The following is a 13,595-nucleotide window of genomic DNA, read 5'->3' on the forward strand; positions in this document are numbered from 1 at the left end:
GAAGGAGACAGCCACAGAACAGACAGCCTCTTTAAAACTCACTCCCTCTCTTTATTGCTGTATTTCCCCATACGCTATCTCACTGAGTACACAATGCAATAGGTGGCCATTTCTCAGCTCTACAGATAAGAACATCATGCACGTCACTCTCTCATCCACCCTTCCAACAGATCTGCATCCTCTGAAAGCAGGAGGAGTCAACAAGAGCACATAGGACAGAGTTCACAGCCTGTTTGCCAACCTTCCCACAGGGTTAACAACTGTTCAGCCAAACGCAACAATGCTGTAGGTTACTGCTTTTCCGAGCAACACATGACTTTACTAATAAAATTTCATCACTTCTGCCCACAAATTCATTGCTTCAGCATTTAGGTCTTCCTTTCAACAATTCAGCATCAATAATGACCCTATGGTAACGTCAAAGTTTGAAATAAATCAACTGAATGGGAACATCTGCCATTGTTTGATAGAAAATCCAGTAATTTATTAACAAGATGGAGCTAGTAAGTCTGGGTGTGGACAACATAACCTAGGTAAACTTCACCTAGAAGTCGGCTAAGTTTTGTTTGTGGTGACAGAAAAACAGTCTGGTTCCCATTTCTATATAAGGAAGCAGTTTAATTCCCCTCATAGGTAATAAGGGGGAAATGAGAAGTATCACCCTCCCCTGAGGTAAAGTTAAAGGTTATTCTCATCTGAAGCACACAGTGCCTCAAATCCGTTTACTTCCACAGTAGTAGTCTATCATCAATAACACACAGATGTTTGTAACCCAGTCAAAGTAAGTATAGTTTTGAATGTTCGTGGCATTTAAAACAATCTGTGCCATGTCATTTAAGCTGTCACGCAAAGTGACAGATGTGGACAAACAGAAGTAAAAGGATTCTTCAATTGTCCACAAAACACGATTTACTGCTGCTTTTCCTTTTTTTTTTCTGTCATATATGCTCACCAGCTACTTTGTTAGGTACACCTGTTCAACTTCTTGTTACCTCAAATGTGTAATCAGCCAATCACATGGCAGCAGCTGAGTGGATTTAGGCATATAGCCATGGTCAACACAACCTGCCGAAGTTCAAAGCAAGCAACAAAATGGAAAAGAAATGTCATAAAAGTGACTTTGCTGTTGTTGTTACCAGATGGAATGGTCTGTGTATTTGAGAAATTGCCGATATTTTGGGGATTTACCCAAACAAACATTTCTACGGTTTATAGAGAAGGGTCCAAAAAATAAAATATCCAGCAAGCGGCAGTTCTCTAGTTGAAAACACTTTGCTGATGTCAGACAAGAATGGCCAGACCATTTTAAGCTGTTAGTAAGGTAAAAGTAACTCAAACATTAAAACCAACATATGCAGAACAGCATCTCTAAACACACCACATTTTGAACTTTAAAGTAGATGGGCTCCAGCATCAGACCACATGGGTGCCACTCCTGTCAGCTAAGAACAGATAGCCGAGGCTGTGGTTTCCACAGGCTCACCAAAACTGAACAACAGAAGACTGGAAAAATGTTGGCTGGTCTGTTGTTTCTCAGCCTGATGCAGGATTTGGATTAAAAGGTCAGAATGTTGCATAAAGATGAAAACCTGCGTTCCATCATGAATGGACTGTGATACCATCATGTCAACCTCGACCAACATCTCAGATTAAAGCTGCATCTTGTTGAATCTATACCACAAAGAATTAAAGAAGTTCTGAAGGCAAAAGTGGGTCCAACCTGGTACTGGGGTGAGTGTGGCTCAGGTGTTAGAGCAGATCCGCTACTGAGTGAAAGGTTCGTGGTTCAATTCCAGTCTGCATTCCAAACATCCTTGGGCAAGATACTAACCCCTAGTTGCCCTCCGATGTGTTCATCGGAGTGTGAATGTGTGTGAATGTTTATTAGTTTGCACTTGAGTTTAGAAGTGCTTGTGTGAATGGGGCATGTTGTATACAGCGTTTTAAGTACTTCGGGAGAGTAGAAAAGTGCTACATAAGAATCAGTCCATTTACTGGCAACCTGTGTCCCGTGAGTGTATGTACACCAGTGTATCGAATGTAATCTGATTCATCTTTCATTAGCAAACTAATCTTCCCATTATGCCTCCTTAGGAACTCACTGGTTACAAATCTGTTTCCTGAACACAATTTAATTCAATTTTATTTATGTAGTGCCAAGTCACAACAACAGTGGCCTCAAGGTGCTTTGTATTGTAAAGACACAACAATAATAAAGAGAAAAGCCCAACAATCAGACGACCCCCTATGAACAAGTATTTTGTTGACAGTGGAAAAGAAAAACTCCCCTTCAACAGGAAGAAACCTTTGGGAGGGACAATCCTCTGCCCATGACCGGTTGGGGATGAGGGGAGGAAGACAGGACAAAAGAGCTGCTGTGGAAGAGAGCCAGTGATTAATAATAACTAATGATTAAAAAGCAGAGTGGTGTATAAACACAGTGAGTAAATAAGGGCATCATTGGAAGGTCCCAGTTGCCCAGGACTACTGCAGCATAACTAAGGGACGATTCAGGGTCACCTGATCCAGCCTTAATTATTATATGCTTTGTCAAAAATGACAATCATATAATCACAAACACATGATCTATCAAACTCATTTTAGAGTCCGTGGTGTTTATGCAACTCCCGCCCCACCCCTTCCAAAAAAATTAGTTATTTAAAGAACTGCTTGGTGTCACTAGATGGTGATGTCTATCTTTCTATCTAGCTTTAGTAAGCCTCTTATGCATTACACTACACTAATGTGCCAAGATCTTCATTATGAGTAACTACACATTTGATAAGAACTTTGAAACAAATCAGTTTTCTTGGTAACAGTTTTTATTATTTTTCTCCTACTGTCAGTTCTTAATTCGTTGGACAATCAGCCTCGCGAAATGTGTCACATGAACTTGAAAGAACATAAAAGTGAAAGATATCAGCTGCAAACATCCGGCTGTTATTAAAAAAAAAAAAAGGGTAGCAAAAGAAATTTTATACAGGGGTAACAATTCAGTAATGTGTAGTGTTTCGTACATTTTTTGTAAACAAGAACACCGAAACAATATGGCAAAAATAAGATGTGAGGGCGAGAGGAGGTTGAACTTAAGAGACTGAACACTGGTTGGCAAGAGACATTTACAGAAACAGCATCTTAATGGGTCACATGTACAAATGTCATGTACACAAATGTTTTAAAACAGTCGCACAGAATCATGACGTTTTTCCACACACAACAGCATTTCTGCTACATACGTCACACCGTTACTCCTTTTGTCCCTGGATTACTGTGATATGAGGTATACGTGAGGCAAATTCTTGCCTCAACATGGCAACATATTATTTCAGATATTACAGCATTGCATTCAGTCTGCCATGTTTGATGATTGCTTAAATGAGGCCATTAGGGCACAAAGGGGTTCAGCGACTCGGTCAGCAAAGTGATATAATTTCCAGCATTCGGGGCCAGTCGTTTCTATGGAAGACAGCGCAATTATTGTTATGTTGTTGTCTTTACATAAAGTACATTTTCAAACCAGCGAGAAATTACATTAAACATTTACGAGACAATATTTTGTTGCTGTACTTCTAAGGAATAGGCACCCAATTTCTAACAGGACAAACAGGCTTGGTACTGCCAGCACAAGCAAAAGCTCTAAAAGTATACAACACATTTCTCTATGTGTATACATGTTTCTGAGCTGAAGAAATACTTGATCACTATCACATTTTGTCATTAAAGTCAATATGAAAGCAAAGCTGATAAACTTGAGTAACAAGTCAAACTAAAACTAGGGGGTTTGAATTACATTTACATTATCCCAATTAAATATTAGCATTTCTAACCCCTCCCTAAAAACAGGAGGAGAAAGATCAAATCCCAGTTTTCCCATATCAACCCTCCCCTCATCCCATATGCTCAGCCCCAAGAACCCCCATCTGCATACAACATGTCTGATGTTTGAGCTTCCTTGATCCGACGTGGTACTTTACTCAATGTAAGAAATCGGTTCAAAGTGCTAATTGAAATAAGAGGAAGAACAGAAGAGGAAAAGGGGAAGGCCATTCTATCGCTGTCCAACAGCAACCTCTATTGGCCAAAGAAAAGCCTTAACATCATTTTTGTTCTCCAAAAACACACCAAGGACAACGTTTGACCCCTGAACCAGCCCCCTTTCTTCCTCAATTTGGACTGGAAGATGCCCAGAATGATTAAAACTGTTCTTTTACATAATATATATTTTTTATAAATATATATATATAGATATATGTATTTATATATGGCCCTTATTGAAGCAAACATGAGTTTCACATTGACATTAAAGTACCATAATCTCTATATAGCCAAGTAGAAAGTGTTCTCAGTGTTCAAGTGAGCTGGCAGCAGTCAGTTTATGTCACACTCATTCAACAAGTAATAAAACATAAGAAATATCATCTTTGAAGTCGCAAATTTACACTTCTGAAAAGAGTGCTCACTGCACCTCGTAAGCCTCTCCTTTCTCACTTTTTCCTGAGTAATACTTTAACCTTGTAACAGACAAACACATGTTTTATTTTGTTTTGTTTTTTTTGCTAGTTTTATTCTGGGCTAATCCCTGCCATTGTGGTTATTTCTATGTTGTAAAGTTGATTGCTCAAACACTTCAGCTCGTTGAAAAAGAAATACGTCTGGCTCTTACCCTACACTTACTGAAAAAGTTCATAATTAATGACCAAACCTAATGTCACTAATGTGACCAGAATAAACAGTAAAGTACATATTTAACTTAAAATTACAGATACTTAAAAAAAATAATAAAAAAACTTGCATTTGCAGGAAGCCTTCCAGGCTCATTGCAGGAAGAGGAGTGGGCACAAAGACAAAGCATCAGTATAATTAAAATATAGATGTCACTTAAAAAAAATAACAATAATAATAAAATAGGAGCACTGAAAAATTAAAATAAGGACATCAACTTTAACAACAGAGCATTTACTCGTTCTCAGGCTCTCATCTGTAGCTTTGGCTTGTCGGAGTTTTGGAACCTGTACTTACTGGCTCATTGACATCAGATAACAAACTACTATACCCTGAGAATTCAGACACAGGTGTCCGTATCCTGTGATCCACCTCCCCGCCAGAGTCAGTGCCGTAAGACAAGCCTCTGCCATCTGACTTAAACTGGGAGCCAAAGGCCTGGGCAAAGTTTTCAATCTGGTAGGAAGGCTTAGAGGAGTCCAGAGAGGTCAGATCCTGCGAGGGGGCCAGAGGGTAGGCTGCCGCTGTACCATTTTTGACAGGCGGGTGGTCCTTCTGGCTACTCAGGTCAGATGGGCTGATCTGGTAGGATGAAGGGGGAGTGGAGGAGTGCTGTTTCTCCATCTGTTCGGTGAGCTCCTGAGAAGGGGTGAGCTGCTGGTGTGTGGAGGCCTCCAGGCTGCCCAGGTGGAAGCTGTGCTGTGGTGAGGAGCCTGTCAGCATCGCAAAGTGAGACTTTGGCACAGAGGAGGACAGCGAAGGCAGCGACTGGCCAAACCCGCACTCCAGTGGGGACGTAGTGTAGATGTTCTTGTCAGCGTAGATGGGATTTCCTGGGTGGGAACCAGTGAAGTGTCCTGAGGCAGGAGGTCCCAGAGGGAAGCCTGCACTGTGGCTGGTGCGCTCCAAAGCTTGCAGCAGGAAGCGGGAGTATTCGTGCATCATCACAGTCTTGTCTCCTGATGGGCTGGGTGTGTTGGTGTTGTGGCTGATGTCAGCACCATCAGATGTGGTAGGGTTCAGTGCCACATGTTGGTCATTGATGTCAAAGTGAACATCCTGGTGTGAGTTATCAGGTTTCTGGGCATAATGGTCCAGCAGACTCTGCAACACTTCATCAGGGATCCCTGACTTGTCAAGACTAAGAGAAGCATCGCTGTCCATTACACCAGAAATGCCACCCTGGATTACAGAAGGCTGGGAAGACAAGTGGATGCTTACATCATACTCAGTGCTAGATCCTCCAGCTACAGGAGGTCCCGAGGCGTTTGCATTGTTTGCTGCTTGAAGGTAGCGACGCTTCTTCAGAAACTGCATGGCGTCATCGTAATTGCTGCTGGCGGGTCCGACTTTAGCCCCATTACCCTGCAGGAGCCCAAGGCCATCCATACCCCCACCCTGCTCCAACGTACCTGCTTTGACCTGTCCCAGACCTGCTTTATCCAAGCCCTTACGATTGGCCTTTTTGAATGCCATCTTTGGAGCTTGGCCGTTGTGGCCTTGTTGCATTCTAGGGTCTGGCTCAGTAGAGGAAGAAACCGCTTGATTCTCCAGTGAGTATTCATGGATAGTATAGCCTCCAGATACAGCCCCATGCATGTGGGATGCCCTCAACCCCCCTCCATCTCCCTTCTTCTTTTTGCGCTCCCCTCCCTCTCCAGAATTTTTAGACCTTCCCCTCTTCCTACCGCCACTCCCAGCATTTCCCTGAGTGATCCCATAGCTGCCATTACCCATTTCTACACAACTCAAGTCCATCATCCCAGGATCCAGCCCCTTCTTTATGGCTTCTCCACAGGTTCGCTTGTGCTTAAGCAGTCGGTCTGTCCGAGAAAAATACTGAAACAACACGAGTTGCATTTAAAAATGACTGAACTTATTTTAAAATAACAACAGTACCAATAAACCCTTTTGATGGATAGCAAAGAGGAGGCTTTAATTAGTTCACAAACCTGTTGGCAGGTCTCGCATCTGTACGGCTTTTCTCCACTGTGCGTCCTTTTGTGTCTTTCCATGTGGTATTTCTGAATAAACCGCATGTTGCACTGGTCACAGCTAAATGGCTTCTCTCCTGTTACACAAAAACAGCCACTCTATAGGTTAGTCATCCTTTAGTGTGGTAAAAAACACATAATGACTCTTGAGTTTGCATTAGGCCCCTGGGTCATATGATTAGTTGTCATAAATTACTCACCACTGTGGATTTTCTCGTGTCGCTGGAGAAGGTACTTCTGAATGAAACTCATGTTGCACTGAGTGCATCTAAAGGGTCTTTCACCTGAAATAAGATCACATGATCACTGTGATGTTATAATAACTCATGTGATATAGTTCTTTAAAGCAGGATATACACACAACACGTACCCATGCACAGCTTACGCAATTGAGGACAGTATTTACAAGCTGTCTGTGTGTCATAAAGGTGTTTATTCAACTTTGACAGTCTGGCAGCTTGAACAAATACCTGGCTCACTCAACACAAAATGTGTGTGTGTGGGTGTGTCACTGCTATTGCAACACACGGCACTGGATTTCAGAGGTGCTTACCATATTTTATTCTCTCAATTTTGTCTCTTAGAGTAAAGCCCATTGTTTTAAGGAGGAGAGAAAGAAAAACTTCTTCTCTAACTTTTCTTTTTATAAAAGTCATGTATGAGGTCTGTTTATTAAAAAGGAAGCAGCGCACAAAAATCAAAGACTATTCTCAATTTAAATGTATTCAAGTATGACAAATCTCAACTTAAAAATCCTCTTCCTGAAAATACAGAATGACTTTCAGCACACCTGCCACTTTTAGAAAGTGCTGTGGAAGTCCTGATCTGACCTCTTGTACTTATGCGTCTGCAATCTCCACTAGTGTACCTCCATTAAGCCAAAACACTAAATGTGAATTTCATTTTCATTTTCAAGGAAGGAGGAAAATTTGGAGAATCAGCTGGATGTTTGTGCAGGTCAAAAACTTCTGCGCTTTAGACCCACCTCATGTTGGTACACACAATCCAGGTCGTTTCCAATGAATGATAGTCTCTGCTTAGCTGCTACCCACATGATACGGACACAATTAAGTGACACAAAGTGGACGGATGGGGAGATATGTAAGGTACACCTTAGTGCGTAGTAGAACTCTGCATTGTCAGCCTTACCTCTGTAGATTAACTCACGAAGCAAAAATCCCATTAATGACATAATGCTTATGGTATGCTCCTCATCAAATGTGCCACCTTAAAGCCTGGACTCCTCAACAGAAAACTCCTAAAATCTGCCCCTTCTGCACTTGGCACTTCAGGGATGATCTTCCACATCAAATTCTACAATAGAAATTTGGGTTTTCTCTCTGTACACCCCAAAGGAGATCTGGCACATTAACACTAGCTCCTGGCCTGCTGTTTTAATCAATTTCCTATAGTCTATGACGATACATTTATCACACCACAGCTAAACATTCAGACAAAGAGCAAACAAAGGAAATAAAACATTTCTCAGACAAGGTCTGGAGGAGCCAAATTATATTTTACTTGATAACGAGACAGAAAGATTAACCAGCATGTGCACTTATGCACACATACAGGGATTTTATTTTTATTTACAGGAACTTCAATCAGCAAGTGGATTAAGCTTTATTGTAACCAGAAACTGTAATACAAAACCTTAAAAGAAGATGGATTTAATTTAGAAGTGGCAGCTAGTGCGATCCTGTGCCCTTGTAAGCAGCAAACAACACATTTACAATTAAGCTTAATTATAGAAAAAAGGCATGGGTTCCCCTATGATGAGTAGTGATAAAAGGCTGTACAGGTAGAGGATAGGCCTTGCATCATATTTGTGTTTGCCTTTCACGAACAAAGAGCATCTAAAACAACCTGAATGTTAGGATAGCAGTGAAGCTCATGGCCTGGGATAACCTCTATTAAATGAAGCAAATTCAATAGATTTGATTAATCCAAAGCACTTAGTAAATACTGGACAAAGAACTATCTGAAGATAATATTACAGTAGAAAGGCAATAAGCTACGATGCATGGGCCAATGCAGCATCTGCCAAACACATCATCATTTCCTTCCTTGTATTTATTGTGCTAACCACTGAGATAACCCACAAGGAAATGCACAGAACAGAAAAATCTAAGCACTGTGGTGAAATCGACACACTACAATACCTGTGTGAATGAGAACGTGTCTGCGTAGATGATAGGAGCTTCTGAAGGATGCATTGCAATGTTCACACATGTGAGGCCTGGACCCTGGAGACAGGTTACCTCCATCTGCATCCAGCATCACTGACTGCTATAGAACAATACAGGAGAGAGGGGGATGGGTAACAATTAGCCACCTTTCTCTACAGAATGTATCTAAAATATCACTGTCTGAAAAATATTGCACTTTTTTGCAATTGGTAAAGTCTTCTAATTCAAAACGCATAATCTATTTTTTCAACATTAAACTCAAGTCTGACTTGCACTTAAAGCTCCATGTAACTCACAACAGAATTGAAATGGAACAGATGTTTGTAAATACATTGAAATCTCTGGTCCAGTAACAAAACTGTATTAAATGTAAAGTGATTGTATTACTTCACTTTGCATTGCTTTGATTAAAATTGATTGAAATAGACAAAATACTTTGTGCCAATCATCTTTTTATGCCCCCCCGACATTCTTTTTTTTTTGTTTCTGCCAAAAGCAAATTAGCACACTTGTATGTTCTTTGTAATAATTATTGATGTGATGAGGACTAACTAAAATATGGTTGCATTCACAGTTTTATAAATACAAGACAAACCTTTGCGTCACTTCTCTTCTTTCTTGTTTTACCCTCCTGTCCATCACCATTTGACCTTCGACCTTTTTTCCCAGTGGGCTCCTTTTCTAACTGACTTGGCAGCTGTGAGGATGACAATAGGAGAGGGAGAGGGCCGTGAGAGCGAGCCATGACAAGAAAAATCACTTGATTGAAGGTTAAAGGCCTGCAGTCTCAAACTATCACGCAAACAGATCCACGTTTTCTGCTCATGCAAACAAACAAAACGCTTGGACAATCTCTTGTAATTGTCTCTTGGAAAGTGATTGTGCAAGATGTGGTTCTAGTGGGCAGAATTTATTGTTCTTTTATGGTTTAGCAGCCTCTAACTCACCACTTTTCATCTACTATTCTTACGAAACTGCACACTTTGCAAACTAAACATTCAAAATGACAACTTCTTAGTAAACTTCACTGCAACGAATGGCATTAATTCAGAGAACAGGAAAATGAGTGCCTTTTCTTCTATTTGTTTGCCTTCCTGCCCTGCAATTTCTTTCCCAGTAAGCACACTACTCTCCTCACTGCCATATGGAGGCTGACGGGACAAATGTGGGTGCACCTGCTGTTTTCAAATCAGCCCAGTCTTTAGGTCAATCTGGGGAAAGTCCAACCAAAATAAAAAGGGTCCAATTTTGTCTAGACTATGGAGTATTTAAAAAGACAACATTTTGTAGGCATTGGTTTATTACCAGAAAAGGAAAAAACATCTGGTAAAAAGTAAATATTTTTCACTATCTTATGATAATTATTAAGCAATTTCTTTTTTTTTTTTTTTAAGTAGTACATTTATAAACCAGTCTTTTATTGCAACTTGCTATGAAAATCTGTGGATTCTAAAGGCTCCCAATGTTGTGTAACAAAAAATGTTAAACATCAATTTTAAATGAATGCTGCTCAATGAAGACAATAATTGGCTGTTTTTCCATAAACAACACTGGCGAACTCTGACAGCTTGCTATTGTTAGGAGAACATGGATGTGTATATTTGTATCTGAATGAACACAAAGGAGATCTGAAATGAAGCGCGTGCTCAAACAAGACAGCTGTGTCCTCGCCACGACGTTCTCATTCATGCTGAGGCTGGATGACGTCAACCTTCTAACCAGAAAGAGAAACTACTTTGCATTTCATGCCGTCAGTAGATTTATTGCCATATAACTTGTTTCCGTCAGGCTCTTCCACCTCAGGTTTTTCAGCTTATGACGTGCTTGACAACACAGCAGCGCTACTTGGGGATCAGACTATCCAAGACCTAAAAACACACTCATGAGCAAATGCATATTACCAATTTTCTCTAATGTACATTCTCAATATTATATTATTTACTCATCAAAACCACAAGGAGGCCATCTTATGATTAGAGCACAAACAATTAAGGATTTTATGCTCAATTTCTTTGTTATATATGGTGTAAAATTCAATATTTCTAAATGTTATTGCAAATCTTTGTTTTGGTACATTCGGGGGTAATTAGTTCAGAAAATAATGCAAGTGATTGTTCTCTTATTTTGTCCAGCGAAGGCTCAAAAATGCTTCAAGAAAAACCATTGATTACTTTAATAAATTAAATGACTTTTTAAAATATTTGTATCTATAACCTGATAATGGGAAGAAATTCAACTTTAAAAAAAATCATACACATGTATGATTCACTTACAAAACTGCTAGAAATGAATCACAGTCTGCAATCCTCTCAGAAATACTTACACTGCCCATGTTGAGATCGTGCACCAATAAATCTTGGTTGTTACCGACATTCACCTCCAGCAGCTCTGTGCTCTTTACCAGGCCACCAGGGTAGAGAGGCAAGCGATAATCGTGCTCTGTCAGCTTCTCCTGCTTGATACCTATAGTGTGAACATAGTCTCCCACACCTGCACATCCCAGGCTGCCAGCCTGGTTGTCCATGGTGCAATCAGGGGAGTCACGCTCCTTCTTCAGGATCATTTCTTGAGGTGGAAGGTCCTGCATTACGGAATGGGCAGCCAGCCGTGTGAAGCTGGTGACAGGTGGGAGATGGCTGAACATAATCATGCCTGCTCCAAAACTGGAGTCCATGCTCCCGTTGCAGCGCAGGAATTCATTCCCTAGTTTGTCTTGAATGATGCTCATGGTGAAGGCTGGCGGGCAGGAAAACTATGTGGTGAAAATCAATGTGATTCTGTGAGGAAAAGAATGACAGCAGGACTATAATATTACATAATCACAATAAACTTTAAAGGATAACTATAACTAGCTATCAGGATGTGAGGACATACAAATAATAGTCAATAGACAACAGTTATGGAGCCGGTTAAGCTTAGCCTACAGGAATCGGTGTCACGGTCTCTGATCTCACAACTAGACGCTTAGTCGGATTAAAGTGACGATTTGTGGGTCAACAAAAGGCTACAGTCTCGAACAATGACAAGTGCAAATAAGCTGGTGGTACACTGTGCAAAATTCTTTTCCCAATTACTGTGTGCGTGCTCGATATTTTATAGGACAAAAAGGTGACAGCCAGAGCTGTTCTGGCCACAACATGAGAAGAGGGGACAGGATTGAACTTGTATGTTAATCTGTTTGATGGTGCTGTCTGACCCAGTCATCCTATTTGAATGAGCTTATCTGCCAACGAGAGCTCACACGGGCTGTATTAGAAAGGCTGATGGTGTAATTACGTGGCTGCTACATAAACAACAGCAACCAAGGGGAACAGATCAGAGCACATGCTAGTATGCCAGCTTTGATCATAGTGAGGATAATGCATGAACACAGGACCCGTTTATTATCTGACCCACCGTGTACTAGACCACAAAGCAAGTTCCATCACAGAGAGCTCCAGGTAGTATTTCCAGTTTCTGAAACCAGAATGGGATGTTTACATCTAACACATAACCAAGATATTAGTGTGCATGTAAACATACTCAGGCTGGAGCCAAATGCACGCATCTGAACAAGATCAGGAGTTAAAACGTCATTATTTACATCCAAATCTAATTTTACCAATATTTGCTAAGATGTCTGTTTACATTATGATTCCCAGGATAATAATACAACTGGACAAAATTACAATTATATGTTGAACATGTCTCTCACCACTCCGCGAGTGCTTTCTGCCTGCAGCCTCTTGGGGTACGCTAGCAGAAATAACCAACTCAGCTAGCAAAAATCCAACTTTGTAAATAAAATAAATAAATAAGTAAATAAAACTTAGTCGAAGTACTTAACTATGGGTTTTTTTTAATGCGCTAAAGCAGATAAACTGTGTGCTCCCATATGGACATTTAGAAAAACTACCGTTCGTCTTCTATGAAATTAGCTCCCTGGCTAACCATCTGGCTAACGACTCTTGCGGGGCCCTTCTTTGTGATGTAGGAGCAGGCAATAATTAATATCGCCATGCAATAACAGCAAGCAGATTTACGATGAGAAAAACGCCGAATGATGCGAATACGAACAGGAAAACGACTGTAATACGAAGAGAGACACTTCTTTCAAAGCATCTGAACAAAGTTAGTTAAGTACTTTTTCTTAACGCTGGGTTTGAATATTTGAATTAGAGGCAGGTATCACCACAGAGGTACACACAAGCCAAACTAAATCTGTGAGGTGGAGAAATGATCAAGGACAAAAGCTGTTTTGAGTGGGAACATGAAATAAATGACTACAACTTACATCGTGTGCTATTATTGAGGGGCTTCTTTAAATGTTGGCTTTGTTTCCCGGACAGTTAACCGATTGTAAACGATGGGAGCGACAACACGGGCATGACCCATAACAAACGGCCCACACAACCCCAGCGAACAATGATGCTCGCCCGACTAGCCGAGACGGCTAACTTAGCCGCTAACTAGCGGTAACGTTGCTGCGCTCCGCTTTGTTGTCTGTCCCGTACGAGGAGTTCTAACACAGCTCCCGCCGACCCTGTAACCAAAGTTGGATTTTATAAATTTATCTTACCGGTGCAGGACCATGACCCTGCTGCTTTGGCTCGCGTGGTTTACCCTCAGCTGTCCGTTTTTTAATATCTAGAGCCAAAACATTGTTCTCCCGCAGCTGCTGGGTTCTTCCATCTTTGCTCGGCGCGGAGCA

At 40.9% G+C, this 13,595-nt stretch overlaps 1 protein-coding gene across 1 annotated transcript; it reads right to left on the reverse strand.

Moving 5' to 3' along the window:
* Positions 1–2,673: 2,673 nt before the first annotated feature.
* Positions 2,674–13,595, reverse strand: znf281a (zinc finger protein 281a). Its single transcript, XM_084925303.1, has 7 exons — positions 13,464–13,595; positions 11,229–11,682; positions 9,501–9,602; positions 8,879–9,005; positions 6,917–7,000; positions 6,675–6,793; positions 2,674–6,561 (listed from the first exon to the last, which is right to left on the reverse strand). The coding sequence occupies exons 2-7, from the start codon at positions 11,631–11,633 to the stop codon at positions 4,975–4,977; spliced, it is 2,424 nt and encodes an 807-aa protein (XP_084781429.1). The 5' UTR covers positions 11,634–11,682; positions 13,464–13,595; the 3' UTR covers positions 2,674–4,974.

This window comes from Perissodus microlepis, chromosome 4, assembly GCF_051167445.1.
Source record: "Perissodus microlepis isolate ML-2025 ecotype Zambia chromosome 4, ASM5116744v1, whole genome shotgun sequence".
In the NCBI taxonomy this organism is placed as follows: domain Eukaryota; kingdom Metazoa; phylum Chordata; class Actinopteri; order Cichliformes; family Cichlidae; genus Perissodus; species Perissodus microlepis.

Coding starts and splice junctions, on each gene's coding strand:
- znf281a (XM_084925303.1), bottom strand. CDS start 11,633: ATGAGCATCATTCAAGACAAACTAGGGAATGAATTCCTGCGCTGCAAC. Junction 7,001..8,878: donor ACACGTTCTCATTCACACAG/GTATTGTAGTGT, acceptor ATCTTATTTCAG/GTGAAAGACCCTTTAGATGC. Junction 6,794..6,916: donor ACACGAGAAAATCCACAGTG/GTGAGTAATTTA, acceptor TTTGTGTAACAG/GAGAGAAGCCATTTAGCTGT.